This window comes from Salmo salar, chromosome ssa09 (assembly GCF_905237065.1).
Source record: "Salmo salar chromosome ssa09, Ssal_v3.1, whole genome shotgun sequence".
Classification (NCBI taxonomy): domain Eukaryota; kingdom Metazoa; phylum Chordata; class Actinopteri; order Salmoniformes; family Salmonidae; genus Salmo; species Salmo salar.
In genome coordinates this window covers 121557085-121574957 of record NC_059450.1, presented here as the reverse complement: position 1 = coordinate 121574957, position 17873 = coordinate 121557085, and the positions used below count along the sequence as shown (strand labels likewise).

Below are 17873 nucleotides of genomic sequence, written 5' to 3'. Positions count from 1 at the left end.
TACAAACATCAAATCATGTAAAGTAGGCTACATAACAATAACTTGATTGGAAGGCCTGATTGGAAGCTGGTGGGGGGTTGACACCTCACGCCCTGTAAATCAAGGAGAGAGAACATCCCTCTCCAAATTCACACAGGAATGATCCTTTGTCTACACAGACGTTTCCCACCGAAACTCTAACACGTTCTAAAGCGAATACTGGAACAATATTTTGAACATAGAAACGTGGGGAATGGTCAGAGGCGATCTAAAGAATAATAATGTCATATGGGTTGTTATTTTGTGATGTCATTAAAAATGTTACAAAGGAAATACTGTAACTTGAAAAGCATAAATACTACATGTACGAAGTCTCCATCCTCTACCTTGTATATGCAATATGATGAACATGTTTTTGTTAAGATAGGAATACGATTTTAGGAGCTATAAGAGATCATTTGTCTCCTATAAACTTTGTACAGTAAGTATCCATGCCCCGAGTGAGGTCAGACAGCGTGTCAACCTCACGGAACCGTCCCTTTTGACCAGAGTGCATAAGAGGATTGGTAACGAAATTAACATTTAGACCAGAGAGGCGTGTAGCTGCAGCTCAAATTTAAAGTGGTTCAAACTCTGAATATCAACACGAGATAGAGGCGAGAAGCTCACCTCCCGGACAATCTCTGGTACAGCTGATTAGCTGTTTTAAGTAAAGTATCTAGAAAAGCTCATTTAAGTGCGACCACTCTACTACATTTCTCAAATCATTGTAGCACACTACTCTCATCACCCAACGGGAATCATCGACATGGCTGGCATGCCTATTTTCAAAGAGGCAGTTTTAGGATCGAATGGAAGGGAAATCAACTCTGTAGTTCTGTTCAGGACTACAAGGCAAACAAAGGCATTCATACGTAAATACATTCATGATTTCTTACTCCAAACGGGCAGCGGTTCGTGTGCAAAGTATATGATCACTGATACAACATTTTGAACAGAAATGCAATGGTTCAAAGGATGTCAGACAGAAACCAGCTTTGATTGAATAGGCCCCACTGTAATTTTACCAGCCACCGCAGATACATAATACACTCACTGTGTACTGTTTAACTGTTGACTAGTTTTGACCACTAGAGGGTTCATGAAACCCCAAATATGATAGTTCCTGAAATGGAAAAAGAGCAATGAGAGATGTTGAGCTAGAGAGATATTATGGGGGATATTGGATGACATGCTGTACATGTCCTCTGATGTCATTGTGTAACCCTGTAAACATTTTTTGTCTCTCCCTGCTTATCCGAATGTATTATAAACCAGTGAGTGCCTGGATGTAAGCAAACTCCTTCACTCTTGTAAACTCCCTCTAACGTATGACCCTACACAGATGTATGCACGCACGCATGCACGCATACACAAATGCCAAACTTCCACACACATGCTCGCACCCACACACATGCACAGGCGCACGCACATACACACATCATTTTAAAGTCTCAAGAGAGTGTGGGGGTTTAAACAGACATGGCAATTATTCCAGTGGACTGGGATTTAAAGTGAATGAGAGGGTGCTGCTTTGGCATGATAATATGGATACGGTTACAGATTCGTCTTGTTTCAATAAATGTATTGATGATTATTGAATGGTAATAGATACAATACGTAGCAGTATGTCGAGTTTACCTGTATTCGCGCAGGAAATTGTGAGGCGGGCGCACTGGGACGAAGAAGTAAGCTTCTACAACAGCATTCGCGCTCAAATATAATTCGTTGCGGCACTGAGTAAGAGAGTGGAGAGGTCATGCGTCTTATGCTTTTTTGTGAAGGATCAGAGGTCAATACCATTTTTTTAGGTTTTATAGGACTTTTCACAATGCAATAGCCAGGTATTTATATGTAACTATCAGTGGTCGTGTGGTTACTTACCACCCTGGAAGATTGGGGGTTCGATCCTGTCACAATTCCATAAGGCAGGAGGAAAAGGCAGAGTCAAACGCAGGAGACGTAGTCCAGTTGTGCCGTAGAATGATATATTTATTTCACCGAAAAAACCACTCGGCATAACAAAAGGGCATAGGGTGTGCCCAGAGACCACACAGGAACACAGTTAACCCCGAGAAAACAAAGATACGCACGGGGCGCAGCACGGCAAATATAACATTCCTCTAGCGAGAATCCGCTGGGGAAAAATGTGCAAAAAACACAAAACGTTCACAGACCTGCCCGCTGACGAATAAACAATCCCGCACAAAACACAAACCACAAGGAACAAACTAAATACCCCCCCTACTAATTACAGAAACGTAAACAGGTGCAGACTTAAACAGACAAAACACAACGAACACAGAACATAGATCGGTGGCAACTAGTAGACTGGCGACGACGACCGCCGAGTGCCGCCCGGCCGAGGAGGGGCACCATTTTCTGTGGATACTGTGACAGTACCCCTCCCCTGACGCGCGGCTCCCGCAGCGCGCCGACGCCGGCCTCGAGGACGGCCCAGAGGGCGAGGCGCCGGCCGGTCCGGACGGAGACGATGGAACTCCTGGAGCATAGTGGGATCCAAAATGTCCCTCACCGGAACCCAGCACCTCTCCTCCGGACCGTACCCCTCCCAGTCCACGAGGTACTGCAGGCCCCCTACCCGACGCCGGGAGTCCAGGATGGCCCGGACTGTGTATCCCGGGCCCCCCCGATGTCCAGGGGGGGCGGAGGGACCTCCCGCACCTCAGCGTCCTGTAGTGGACCAGCTACCACCGGCCTGAGGAGAGACACATGAAACGAGGGGTTAATACGGTAGTATGATGGGAGTTGCAACCTATAACACACCTTGTTTATTCTCCTCAGGACTTTGAACGGCCCCACAAACCGCGGACCCAGCTTCCGGCAGGGCAGGCGGAGAGGTAGGTTCCCGGGTCGAGAGCCAGACTCTGTCCCCCGGATTATAAACGGGAGCCTCACTGCGGTGGCGGTCAGCGCTCTCTTTCTGTCGACCTATCGCTCGCCTCAGGCATTCCTGGACAGCCCTCCAGGTCTCTTGAGAGCGCTGTACGCATTCCTCCACCGCAGGAGTCTCCGTCTGGCTCTGCTGCCAGGGCACCAGGACCGGCTGATAACCTAACACTACCTGGAAAGGTGACAGGTTAGTAGAGGAGTGGCGCTGAGAGTTCTGGGCCATCTTGACCCATGGCACGAACCTCGCCCACTCCCCTGGCCGGTTCTGGCAATACGACCGCAGGAACTTGCCCACATCCTGGTTAATGCGCTCAACCTGCCCATTACTCTCAGGGTGAAAACCCTAGGTCAGGCTGACAGAGACCCCCAGCTTCTCCATAAACGACCTCCACACCCTGGAAGTAAACTGGGGACCCTGATCAGATACGATGCCCTCGGGCACCCCGTAGTGCCGGAAGACATGGGTGAATAGGGCCTCCGCGGTCTGTAGGGCCGTAGGAAGACCGGGTAATGGGAGCAGACGGTAGGACTTTGAGAACCGATCCACAACAACCAGGATGGTAGTGTTCCCCTGAGATGGCGGGAGATCCGTAAGGAAATCCACCGAGAGGTGAGACCAAGGTCGTTGTGGAACGGGGAGGGGCTGTAATTTCCCCCGAGGCAGGTGCCTAGGAGCCTTGCACTGGGCGCACACCGAACAGGAAGAGACATAGTGTCTTACATCCTCAGCCAAGGTGGGCCACCAGTACTTTCCTTTCAGGCCTCGCACTGTCCGTTCCACTCCAGGATGACCCGAGGAGGGTAGAGTATGAGCCCATCGGATCAGGCGATCGCGAACACCAAGCGGAACGAACTTCAGACCCGCGGGACATTGAGGGGGAGTGGGTTCTGCCTGAACCGCCCGCTCGATGTCCGCATCCACCTCCCATACCACCGGTGCCACTAGACAGGACGCCGGGAGTATGGGAGTCGGATCGATGGTCCGCTCCTCGGAGTCGTAGAGACGCGACAGCGCGTCGGCCTTCCGGTTCAGAGACCCCGGAATGTAGGAAAGGGTGAATTGGAACCTCGTAAAGAACATGGCCCACCTGGCCTGACGAGGATTAAGTCTCCTCGCTGCTCGGATGTACTCCAGGTTACGGTGGTTGGTCCAGATGAGAAAAGGGTGACGTGCCCCCTCAAGCCAATGTCTCCACACTGTCAAAGCTTTGACCACGGCCAACAACTCCCTGTCCCCCACGTCATAGTTGCGCTCCGCCGGACTCAGCTTCTTAGAAAAGAATGCACAGGGGCGGAGCTTCGGAGGAGCGCCCGAGCGCTGCGACAGCACTGCTCCGACCCCAGCCTCGGACGCGTCCACCTCTACTATGAATGGCAAAGAGGGATCCGGATGCGCCAGCACCGGAGCGTCGGTAAACAGAACCTTCAGACGACGGAAGGCTCTGTCCGCCTCTGCCGACCAACGCAGTCGCACCGGACCCCCCTTCATCAGTGAGGTAATGGGAGCTGCCACCTGACCAAAACCCCGGATAAACCTCCGGTAATAATTGGCGAACCCCAAGAACCGCTGCACCTCCTTCACCGTGGTAGGGGTCGGCCAATTACGCACGGCCGTAACGCGATCACATTCCATCACCACCCCTGTGGTGGAAATGCGATATCCCAGGAAAGAGACGGATCGTTTGGATCACATTTCTCAGCCTTGACATACAGGTTATGCTCCAGCAGCCGCCCAAGCACTTTGTGCACCAGAGCCACATGCGCGGCGCGTGTGGCGGAGTAGATCGGAATGTCATCGATGTACACCACCACACCCTGTCCGAGCATGTCTCTGAGAACCTCGTCCACAAAGGATTGGAAGACAGCGGGAGCATTTTTCAACCCATACGGCATGACGAGGTACTCATAATGGCCAGATGTGGTACTAAATGCGGTTTTCCACTCGTCTCCCCCTCGGATACGCACCAGGTTATACGCGCTCCTGAGATCTAGTTTGGTGAAGAAGCACGCCCCGTGAAATGACTCCACCGCCGTAGCAATGAGAGGTAGCGGGTAACTGAACCCCACTGTGATCGAATTTAGACCTCTATAGTCAATGCACGGGCACAGACCTCCCTCCTTCTTCTTCAACAAAAAAGAAGCTCGAGGAGACAGGGGATTTAGATGGCCGAATGTATCCCTGTCTCAAGGACTCAGCGACATATGTTTCCATTGCCACTGTCTCCTCCTGAGACAGAGGATACACGTGGCTTTTAGGAAGGACCACGTCAGCCTGGAGGTTTATCGCACAATCCCCCTGTCGATGGGGTGGTAATTGGGTCGCCTTCGTCTTACTGAAGGCAATAGCCAAATCGGCATATTCAGAGGGAATGTGCACAGTAGAGACTTGGTCTGGACTCTCCACCGTGGTTGCACCGATGGAAACTCCTATGCATCTACCTGAGCACTCCCTCGACCACCCCTTAAGAGCCCTCTGTCCCCACGAAATCTGAGGGTTGTGAGTGGCTAGCCAGGGGATACCCAGTACCACTGGAAACGCCGGGGAGTCAATGAGGAAGAGGCTGATACGTTCCACATGACCCCCCCACGTCGCCATAACCAGTGGTACAGTAGCCTCCCCCACTTGGCCGGACCCTAGTGGTCGACTGTCTAAGGCGTGCACAGGGAAGGGGTGGTCCAGCTGAACCAGGGGAATCCCTAACCTTTTAGCGATCCCACGGTCCATAATACTCCCAGCTGTACCTGAATCGACTAGTGCCTTATACTGGAAGTGAGGGGAAAAATCAGGAAAACAAACTGAAATGTACAGATGGTCGACAGGGGGCTCTGGGTGTGGCTGGTGCTGACTCACCTGGGGGGTCGATGAAGTGCTCTGCCTGCCATCCGAACTCCCGGGGGGATCCCTCCAGCACCGGTCCGCAGTGTGTCCTCTGCGCCCGCAGTGGGTGCAGGAGAGGCCCCTCCCCCCGGTCCTCCTTGATGTAGCTCCTCCTATCTCCATGGGCTGTGGAGCAGGAGGGCTGGGAGGTGGAACGAACAGGCCCCGACTGGAACGTCCCCGGGCAGCCAGCAGGTTGTCCAGTCTGATGGATAAATCCACCAGCTGGTCCAGTGTGATGGCGTGGTCCCTGCAGGCCAGCTCCCGGCGGACATCCTCTCGGAGACTGCAGCGATAAGAATCCATCAGGGCCCGCTCATTCCACCCCGACCCCGCGGCGAGAGTCCTGAACTCCAGGGCGAAGTCCTGAGCGCTCCTCGTCCCCTGTCTTAAGTGAAACAATCACTCACCCGCCGCCCTGCCCTCCGGTGGATGATCGAATACCGCCCGGAAGCGGCGGGTGAACTCCGGGTAGTCACCCCGAGCCGAGTCTGGGCCATCCCAAACCGCGTTGGCCCATTCCAGGGCTCTACCCGTAAGACAAGAGACGAGGGCGCTCACCTTTTCTTCGTCGGAGGGAGAGGGGCGAACGGTCGCCAGGTAGAGTTCAATCTGTAGTAAAAACCCCTTACATCCCGTAGCTGTCCCGTCAAACTCCGTCGGTGGCGTAATCCGGATGCCGCTCGCGCCCGCTTCAGGTGGGGTTTGTAGAGGCGCTGGCTGAGGAACCGGAGCTGGTCTGGTAATTGAAGCCCCTCTCTCCCAGTTCTCCAATCTGGCCAGCACTTGGTCCATCGCAGAGCCCAGGCGGTGGAGGAGGTCGGAGTGCTGTGACAACTGTTCGGCCACTGACGGTGCTTCCGCTCCTGCTGACTCCATATTTTATTTGGTGCGGGATTCTGTCACAATTCCGTAAGGCAGGAGGAAAAGGCAGAGTCAAACGCAGGAGACGTAGTCCAGTTGTGCCGTAGAACGGTATATTTATTTCACCGAAAAAACCACTTGGCGTAACAAAAGGGCATAGGGTGTGCCCAGAGACCACACGGGAACACAGTTAACCCCGAGAAAACAAAGATACGCACGGGGCGCAGCCCGGCAAATGGGGAAAAATGTGCAAAAAACACAAAACGTTCACAGACCTGCCCGCTGACGAATAAACAATCCCGCACAAAACACAAACCACAAGGAACAAACTAAATACCCCCCCTACTAATTACAGAAACGGAAGGTGCGGACTTAAACAGACAAAACACAACGAACACAGAACATAGATCGGTGGCAGCTAGTAGACCGGCGACGACGGCCGCCGAGCGCCGCCCGGCCGAGGAGGGGCACCATTTTCTGTGGATACTGTGACAGATCCCTGGTCGAGTCATTTCAAAGACTCTAAAAATGGGACCTGCTTGGCAATCAACATTAAGGAGATGTATTGGGGGTGAGGCCCTGATACAGACTAACATCCTGTCCAGGAGTTGTACTTGTACATTAAAACTGCCTCACACAGCAAACAGTAGGCTAACTGCCCAATGAGCTATTCTTGCACGGACAAAGCTTACTTGTAGGAGGGGTGCGTCATGTCGTGCTAGGCTTTTTTCGCTATGCTCGACTTCAGCGGGTTGATCTTCCTGTCCGGTTTTGCGCCCCCTCTGGTTCGTGTGGTGGAGATCTTCATGGGCTATACTCAGCCTTGTAACTGGGTAGTAAGTTGGTGGTCTGTTGATATCCCTCTAGTGGTGTGGGGGCTGTGATTTGACAAAGGGGGTGGGGTTATATCCTGCCTGGTTGGCCCTGTCCAGGGGTATCGTAGGATGTGGCCACAGTGTCCTCTGACCCCGTCTCAGTCTCCAGTATCTATGCTGCAATAGTCTATGTGCCGGTGGGCTAGGGTCAGTCTGTCCTATCTGGTGAAATTCTCCTGTCTTATCTCTCTCTCTCTCTCTCTCTCTCTCTCTCTCTCTCTTCTCTTTCTCTTTCTCTCTGTCCCCTCCCAGAGGACCTGAGCCCTAGGACCATGCCTACCTGGCCTGATGACTCCTGGCTGTCCCCGGTCCACCTGGTTGTGTTGCTGATCCAGTTTTCAACTGTTCTGCCTGGGGCTACGGAACCCTGACCTGTTCACCCCACATGCTACCTTGTCCCGGACCTGTTTTATACCCTCTCTCTCCGCCTCTCTCTCTCTTTCTCTCTTTCTCGCTCTCTCTCTCTCTCAATTCAATTCAATTCAATTCAAGGGGCTTTATTGGCATGGGAAAAAGTCTTGCTGCTGTGATTGCACACTGTAGTATTTCACCCAATAGATATGGGAGTTTATCAATTTTTGATTTGTTTTCAAATTCTTTGTGGGTCTGTGTAATCTGAGGGAAATATGTGTCTCTAATATGGTCATACCTTTAGCAGGAGGTTAGGAAGTGCAGCTCAGATTCCACTTCATTTTGTGGGCAGTGTGCACATAGCCTGTCTTCTCTTGAGAGCCAGGTCTGCCTACGGCGGCCTTTCTCAATAACAAGGCTATTCTCTCTCTATCTTTCCCTTTCCCTTTCCCTTTCTCTTTCTCTTTCTCCCTCTCCCTCTACCTTCAACTGCTGTCTAGACCTCTGAATGATCGGCTATGAAAAGCCAACTGACATTTACTCCTGAGGTGCTGACCTGTTGCACCCTCTACAACCACTCCGGTTATTAATATGACCCTGCTGGTCATCTATGAACGTTTGAACATTTTGATGAACGATCTGGCATTAATGGACATGTACTCTTATAATCTCTACCCGGCACAGCCAGAAGAGGACTGGCCACCACTCAGAGCCTGGTTCCTCTCTAGGTTTCTTCTTAGGTTCCTGCCTTTCTAGGGAGTTTTTCTTAGCCACAGTGCTTCTACATCTGCATTGCTTGCTCTTTGGGGTTTTAGGCTGGTTTACTGTATAAGCACTTTGTGACATCTGCTGATGTAAAAAGGGCTTTATATATAAATACAAAATGTGAATTTGTCCAAAGCTTACTTACATATCTGAAGGCCTTTGTGTTTTACTAAGTCTGGTTACTGAGACAGCTGGTCTTTCTCGAACTATTCCATTGATTTTAAAAGATATAGCCTACACATGCCAGGTATGTGTTCCCTAGAAATTCAGGTGCACGGTATCTTTTCATATGAAAAACCACTTGGAGCAGAAAAAAGCAACGGGGGAAAAGTCTAAAGCTTATTCCTAAATGTGTAGTAATGACTAAGGATTCAATTCTAATTTCAGTTTGAGTAGATGCAACAAAATACCTGATTATTCTATGGTAATAACTGTATAAGGAAGTGCCACGACCAATTAAGCCCTACTTCCACATGTCCTCAACATGGAATCCCCTGTCTGTGACATCAGCATGCCTGAGAGGGTCAGGGCAGCCCAATGACATCAGGGATACCTTGGTGACACATTGAGACAAAAGCCTTGTTTACACTTTGCGTTAACATGTGAGTTTCTCGATCTGATAAATATGATTCAATCACTATCTGATCAAGGTTTGTCACGTCTACACATTGCATTTTAAAATGTGTCTCTTATCCGTCTACTGTGTTCACATTGTAACCAGATTAGCTGATGCTTCTGTGTTTTCAAATTATTTGCTAGATATTTTTTCAAAATAATATGGACTTATTTATTTTTAAGAGAAGTACTGATGCAATAAGTCAATGGTGCTACCTGTCAATGATTTTATATAATGATGTATAATGATTATTTAAATGGATTGACCATCCAGGTACGTTTACAGTTGAGTGATTTCCAGATTCCAGACACAATGCGTGTCTGACTACCTCCCGAAGTAGTCAGGAAGATCCGATCACAATCAGAACACAATGTGTCGTTTAATCTTCTACACCACTCAAAAAATGTGGGCACATTCAGAATGTGGACAAAATCAGAACAAAGGGCGCATGTTAGCACCAGGTTTAAATGGGCCAGTGATACCTTGGTGAGATGGGAGGAGACACAGTGAGACAGAAACCCCAACAACTGACTTAATGTAGGAAACAATGGTTGGCATTGGGTGTGAGGCAAAATGAGTTTACACTACTGGGGGTCTGGCAAGAGAAGGAGTGATGGTAATAAGAAGGGAATGTGTTACTAACTACGACGTCCACACCTCCTCTCTTCCCCACCCCCATTTCTCTCTCACCACACACACACACACACACACACACACACACACACACACACACACACACACACACACACACACACACACACACACACACACACACACACACACACACACACACACTTGCCCAAACACAACTCAGCAGGCCAGTTGAGGAGCATCCTGGACATAAAAGGTCTGCTGTGCTCTGATGGTGAGATGACTCTTGTCTTCACTTATTTCTCTCTCTCAACCTCAGATTCCCTTTCCTCCTCCTCCCTTTACTACTCCTCCTCTCGCACGGCCCTCCCATCTCTGTGGTCACATATTCTCCCTCTCTCCTCTCTCTCGCTCCCTCAGCAAATTTCTGACATCAATAACAGACTTTGTGAAATATGAAGGGGGGAAAGAACAGATGTGGTGCTAACATGATGTTTTAGGGCCAAATGGACAAAGTCTGTTGTAACAGTCTGTGCCACTATCCACGGGCCTGATATCCTGATGGGCCCTTAACGACACCCCCTCTATTCATCACCTCCTCCTCTAGCTCAAGCCTCTCTTTTTCTCAATCTCTCCATCCTTCTCTTTTTCTCTCTCTCTCTCATTCTCTCTCTCTCTCTCTCCACTCTCTCTCTCCTCTCTCTCTCTCTCTCTCTCCACTCTCTCTCTCCACTCTCTCTCTCTCTCTCTCTCTCTCTCTCTCTCTCTCTCTCTCCACTCTCTCTCTCTCTCTCCACTCTCTCTCTCCACTCTCTCTCTCCACTCTCTCTCTCCACTCTGCTGATGGAGTGGTGTGGTGAAGTATTTGGAGTATTCCTGCTGACCAATCCAGAGCCTCCTGGCAGAGCTCCCTTCTACTGAACAGGCCTTCCCAAATAAGGATGCACTTTTTTAACGGACAACAAAAAAGAGAAAAAACAAGAAAAAGGGGAGGAGAGACGGAAAGTAATAGACGAAAGGAGGGAGGGATGGAAGGAGAGCAGACAGAAAGCCCATGCCCTTTTAAGGCGCTGGTTTCCTTTTTACTCTCTCTCTTCCTCTCTCCTTCTTAGCTAAAGCCCTGTTTATAAATGGTGCTAACATGCGCCCTGAGTTCTGATCTTGTCCACATTCTGATTGTGCCCGATTTTTAGATACGTGTAGAATAAAAGACACATTGTGATCTAGTTAGGATCAGATCTTCCTGACCACCTCTGGAGGTAGTCAGACACGCATTGTGTCTGGATATCAATCATGTGTAAACAGATCTGGATGGCCAAATCATTTAAATAATCCTTATAACGTCCTTTAAAATAATTGACAGGTAGCACCTTTGACTTATGGCTTCCGTAAATATGGATTCCGTAAATACATACAAAGAATTTTGAAAGAATATCTGTCAAATAATTTGCATACAGGGAGGCACCAGTTAATCTGGTCACAATGAGGACGCAGTGGACAGATGGCAGACACATTTTAATACATTGTGTAGACACAACAAACCTTGATCAGATAGTGGATGGATCATATTGATGAGATCATGAAACTCACATGTTAGCACAAGGTGTATACGAGGTTTAAGAGAAGTGAAGTCATTTCAGCTTGTCTGGTCCTTTTAAGCCAGCACTTTTCCGAGGGAGGACTTTGCTGGAGCTAGAAGTATACAAACAGTCAGTCACACACACACGGACACACACACCTCCTGACCCAGCGCCTGTACAGAGGAAAGACTCTTCGCTACATACTTTAACACAGTGAGTATGTCTCTTTACTGTCGCTGCTTTTGGGTTCCAGTCAGAAGAACACCTTGGTGAGACGGCTGTCTGTCAGCCCTACGATGGAAGCCTTATCCTGAGTGTACAGAGCCAGAAGGCGCATATGGCTGTCTGTCAGCTATGTCATCGATTTTGAGAAAAGTAACATTGTCAGAGCACTGTGTTCTCTAACCATGTTTTCATTGTTTCTCTAATCCTCCATCCTGTATGTCTGTGTGTCTCATACTCCATCCTGTGTGTGACTGTGTGTGACTGTGTGTGACGGTGTGTGTGAATAGACACACATAGTAAAACTAATAATCTATGTGGGTTGATGTCTTGGTCAATGGGGTACCGGGTGCTAGAGCATACCTTCTGAGAGGGATGGGATATGTAGTTCTGAGAGGGATGGGATATGTAGTTATGATATGAGATGGGGTGTTTCTACTGGAGAATAACCATCCGAATCAGTCACAAAGATGTAAAGGTAATAGAGAAACAGTTTGACCAGTTTGGTCCTAGGGAGAGACCTGGGATAGGCAGCACAGCAGCTCCTCTTGTAACAGACACAATTGCATAGCTCAGTTTTCACTTGCAAATGACTGACTGCCATACATGGGCTTTGGCTAGAAATTCAATAGCCAACAAAAGTTCACGGCAGACACACTTTCCAAAGAAGAAAGACACGCACACACACAGACAAAGATGCAAACAAGTAACACAGAAACACAGCAGCTTTCATTGATCATATGCGATTAATCAATACGGTTTCTCAGCCTAATGTTTGCTGGGAGTGGACAGAAGTGTTTTTGTGAGAGACAGAGATAACACTGGAGAACTACAGCAGCAGCTTCAGTAGCTGTGGAGTTATCTACAGTACAGTAGGCCTAGCAGTAGCAGGAGTAAAGTCCCAGAGGCTAGCTGACCAGCAGCAGTAGGAGATAAGATTATCTTGAGCTCCGTTTCAGTGGCACTGAGGCGCCGCTGGCATTACGTCATGGCTTTAGCCACAGTTCACAGACCACAGCTTTCAAACTGTGCTTCAAGGCGAGACAGCCAGCTGTGTTACCATGGCGAGACAGAAACACAGAAAGTAAAACAGACATGAGAGGAGCGACGGATGGTGATGTCATATTTTCATTAGGATAAGTGGACACTGTTTCATACTGTAGTACCAGTAGTTGAGAAGCAACATGTAGTTCAGAGACTGAACGACAATACTCCAAACACATAATCTACATGTCCTACCAAATGTAGAACTCACTAAAATCAGGTCAAAATAGAAACATAGCTACGTAATTAACACACACACACACACACACACACACACACACACACACACACACACACACACACACACACACACACACACACACACACACACACACACACACACACACACAGAGAGAGAGAGAGACAACCCAGACTAAGGCCAACCCACAGGCCAGCCTGACATACTGTTCTGGAGATGTCAGAGACAGGGCCTGATGCCAAACCCAACAGTACAGTAGGTTCCTAAGCACACATACATACCATAACGGAACCAGGGTCCCGTCCCATGTGAACCGACCTCTCAGACCATCCATATCCCCTCTGTGGAGGGCAGTGACCTGTACTGGCAGTGGCACACAGAAGAAAGGGCCTTTCCACATTGGAGGAACAGCAGTCTTACCTCTGATGGTCAAAATGCTTGTTCATGAAGCATAGGTCTAGACCAACTGGAGGGAGAAGTAATGACATGGCTAGCAGCCTGACCTTCCTCACATTCCTCTGTAATGTTTCTATAATGACGCACAGTGCGAGGGTTTGACTGAGTGTGTGTTACGGTGAGGTTGGGAGCTTATCGTGGTCTGACTGAGCAGGAGGATGTGGGGAATATCAGGCACTTTTATTGTCTTTATGGTTATGAGTTCATGGTTAAGGTACCATGAAACAACGGAGCAGCTTGAACCCCTAAAAAACCTCCTGTCAAGGCTTCATAATCATGTGACTGGATTGTTGGGAAATAGTGTCTAGAAGGACTGTGCCTTGGTCTACTTCTTTGGATGGTGGTGCAGCAGTAATGTGTGCCTGGACCCAGTGCCAGACAGTCCAGGGCTGTGTGTTGATGGCTCCCAATCAAAAGCAATGTGGTGACACAGATACATGCTCTTAATGCCAATGTTCAACACATGACTGCTGGCTCAGAAAACTAGGTTAATGGCAGCTGATCGATACATTTTCTCTTAAGTGTTGTCTGACTTAAACTGATGAGTCAGTATGGGAATGAGGAAGTGGAGGCGCATAACGTGTATTTTTTGAGCATATCGTTCAAATACTAGGCATAGAAGGGTCCACGCTGACCTTGTGGTGGAGTGTGAGTAGTTGGGTGGAGAGAGAGATCTGTTTCGGGCATCATCTCCAACTGTGAAAATACACACTTAGAAAAAAAGGTGCTATCTAGAATCTAAAGGGGTTCTTCGGCTGTAACTATAGGAGATCCCTTTGAAAAACCCTTTCTGGTTGCAGGTTAAAAACCTTGTGGTTCCAAGTAGTACACTTTTGGGTTCAATGTATAACGCTTTCCACAGAGAGTTCTACATGGAACCCAAAAAGGTTCTTCCTGGAACCAAAAAGGGTTTTCCTATGAGGACAGCTGAAGAACCATTATGGAACTCTTTTGTGTAGATAAGGGAACTGTCTCCTTATGAGACATAGAGGAAGTGACCAGATCTTACATTACTGTTGCCACCGGCTACCCCATCCAACAGCAATCTGGGGAAGGACCCCACATGACGTCCAATCAGGATGAAGGTGAATTCCAGGTGGTAACGTTTAACATTTGACCTTTAACCCCCAGGCACGTCGTGGTATCCTGACATCAAGATGGCAAACAAGGTGACAAGAGTGCACTGATATGGGCTTTGCACTTGGCAGCTTGGCCCAAAAGCAACAGTTTTGCAAGCAATGGTGTTGGTGACGCCTAGTGTGTTTAAGAGAGAGAGGCAGAGATACAAAAAGAGAGAGAGATTCTGCTGATTCTAGGGCTCCCATTGTACAGCACTTTGGCTCCTGATATTTAGTTCTGTAATTAATGCAGATGGCTGAACTGGTGTGCATTCGGAGACAATTGTCTTTGTGAGGGAGCGGCTCAATTACACGCCTTTATAAATGCATGACATCTATATGTGTGTGTGTGTGTGTAAGTGTTCGCAGGCGTATTTGTGAGTGAATCTGCCATTTGTCCAATGTCTTCATGTGTGCATGTGTCCGCATGCAAATCTGCCTATTTATCCACAAAGCTGTTGGAAATGGCTTGACTTGCAACTAAGGTAATATCTGTTTCAGCTTAAGGCCAATGGAAAAAGGAGTCCCTTTGTATTAGTTATGGTAGCAGATCATAGCACAAGTGACATGCAAATGAGGGTACATACTCACCTCAGGCAGAACTGACATGGAAACTCATACATTAGACATAGTCAATGTGACAATGTCATCTGAACTAGGGAATACTTTCACGTCTAATACCAGATCAAGGTGATCTCAGACATCATAGAACAGGGATCATCAACTGATTCTGCCGCAGGAGGATTTTTTCTTCAGCGGATGGTCGGGGAACCGGAACATAATTACAAATAATTAGTAAACTGCAAATTGACCGCAAGAAGCCCAAATGGGTATAATATTTGACTAAAACAATCATTTCAAACCTTGCTTACATTTGTTTACAATTACATACTGTATATCTCTATATTATGCGTGGGAATACTTTGAAACAAATCTTCTAAATTCAAATCACTTGGCTGGTGTTTTTAGTATTTTATGTCCAACAATAAAGTAATTAAAAAAAATCTCTGAAAACTTGGGGGGACAAATAAAATCCACTAGTTGGGGGAACCCTATCACAGCGCAACTCCCTTCACTCACATCAATATTTCCTCTATTTAATATCTGTTCTACTCCACTCTGTCTCTCCCTCTCGGTGGGAAAGGGTCCCCAGGTAGGCATGGCCAACAAAGGTCCATCTTATGGCATGAGCCGGGTGGTGCAGGACAAGATTGACAAGAAGTACGACGCTGAGGTGGAGGAGCTTTTGGTGCAGTGGATTGTGGCCCAGTGTGGATCTGGAGTTGGGAAGCCCGAATCTGGCAAACTGGGCTTCCAGGACTGGCTTAAGGACGGATGTGTGAGTACCAACCCAATGCCTCTCAGAATGAAACATACAATTCAACTTAACGGTATTCAGAATTCATATTAGCCATTTATTTGAACCACCTTTATTCAGTCCAAAGATTTGTGTCATCAGCAAAGAGAATGGAGTAACAAACCCCTTGGAAATCAGATTATGATCATATACCTGTACATTTAAAAACAACAATGTGCCAAGTATCGAACCTTGGGGGACCCCACAAGAGTATATGACAGTACAGATGGTTATTTTCTGCCAACATACTCTTACTCTTGGCTTTATATTCCTATTCCCCAGGTTCTGAGTGAGCTCATTAACAGTCTGCATAAGGACAACAAGCCGATCAAGAAGATAGCCAGCTCAAGCATGGCCTTCAAACAGATGGAGCAGATCTCACAGTTCCTGACTGCTGCCGAGAGCTTCGGCGTCATCAAGACCGACATGTTCCAGACCGTGGACCTCTGGGAAGGTTCGCAAAGCATGTCCATCTCATCAAACAATCACAACAATGACAACACAGGGCATTACATATGCCACAGATAACAGCGGATGTGGTGTGGGGAACATACAACGGTGTGGTGTACTGTAGCTACGGTGTGGGGACTTAAAGACCCTGCTGTGATTTTGTGGTGACAGGGAAGGATTTGGCTGCAGTCCAGAGGACACTGATGTCCCTCGGCAGCGTGGCTGTCACCAAGGATGACGGCAGTTACCGCGGCGACCCCAACTGGTTCTTCAAGTGAGTTTAGAAGAATGTGAAGAGTGATGGTGTTGCATTGCTGGGGCTGTTTAGAGCTGGGTTGTGTACTGTGCTGTGCCAGTGTGTGTTTTTGAGTTCATTGTCCATGTACCCTTGCAGGAAAGCCCAGGAGAACCGGAGGGAGTTCACAGACGACCAGTTGAAGGCGGGGAAGGGTGTGATTGGCCTGCAGATGGGCTCCAACAAAGGGGCGAGCCAGACTGGCATGTCGTACGGGGCCACCCGACAGATCCAATAATAACAACCAAACCACTGACCCTTGTCCTTTCCCCTCCCTTCTCCACCACACCCTGCACTGCCCTCCTCCCCCCTTCGCCCTCTCACTGCAGCTACGACAGGCCCCATAGATGAAGTCTTAATGCCTCAAATCAACTTTATCCAAGTGTAGTAGGAACAGTCTCACTAGTATCACACAACACTATGACCTGCCCAATATTACAACCCAAATCTACACTGCAAATACCATATGTGAAATGTGAGTCTTAAGGTGAAACGGGCAACATGCATATACAGCTGTCAATCACTCATCGTCAAATGCAATTCTCATGCTTACATGAGACTGATTTCTGAATCATAGAGAAGGCACTGACCCGACCAAACTACGCCTTCTTAGTACAAGGACATTCTATCCAAATGTAGAAACATTGAGAGATTGCTTGAGAGATCGTTTGAAAAATGCCAAATAAAAGGAAGGAAATGAGGTTGAAGTTCATTGCGTCTCCAGTGTTATGGTTGAGTTTTAAGTTAACAGTGCTATACTGTATGTACCAATCCCTGCCAACTGCTATGACCTCCAACAGCCACATATTTTTTGTACAGTCTTATTAACTCCATTTGTCCTAGGCCTCCCACAGTGAAAAAGCAGAAATTCACTACTTTTATTCATCTGCTTGCTCTGCCCTCCTATTTAGCCTCACATTGAAGTGTTTAACCCGTGTCTTTTCAGGACAACCAGGGCTACAAGTAGAAAAAACAATGACATAAACAGTGGCATTCATGAGGTTTATTGACAAATGTCAATACACAAATAAGGTCTACTAAGCAAAAACTGGATTATTTTTTAGAAGAATCCTGTAAGTTCAGCAATTGTTTGTTCAGTGGGAAATGAATATCCAATTAGTCAGTGACAACTGTATGGAGTTGAGTTTTCGACAGCAACTATGTGAGCTGATTACAGTATTATAGACAGTCCTGGGATTTCCTATGATCTATGTAGAAGAAGCGCATACCTTCTCATGACTCATGTCAGCTTTTTACAGATGGTCATAATACCTTGTAGCT

General features: G+C 48.0%; 1 protein-coding gene across 2 annotated transcripts; it reads left to right on the top strand.

Moving 5' to 3' along the window:
* The first annotated feature begins 11361 nt into the window (after nucleotides 1–11361).
* On the top strand, nucleotides 11362–17304 carry LOC106612633 (transgelin). 2 transcript variants are annotated; one of them, XM_014213978.2, is made up of 6 exons: nucleotides 11406–11664; nucleotides 14504–14541; nucleotides 15635–15829; nucleotides 16130–16301; nucleotides 16469–16571; nucleotides 16692–17304. In XM_014213978.2, exons 2-6 carry the CDS (start codon nucleotides 14530–14532, stop codon nucleotides 16828–16830), a joined length of 621 nt encoding a protein of 206 aa, XP_014069453.1. In that variant the 5' UTR covers nucleotides 11406–11664; nucleotides 14504–14529; the 3' UTR covers nucleotides 16831–17304. The 2 variants fall into 2 exon arrangements, with proteins under 2 accessions (XP_014069454.1, XP_014069453.1); XM_014213979.2 differs by lacking the exon at nucleotides 14504–14541 and having other exon boundaries at nucleotides 11362–11664.
* Nucleotides 17305–17873: the final 569 nt, after the last annotated feature.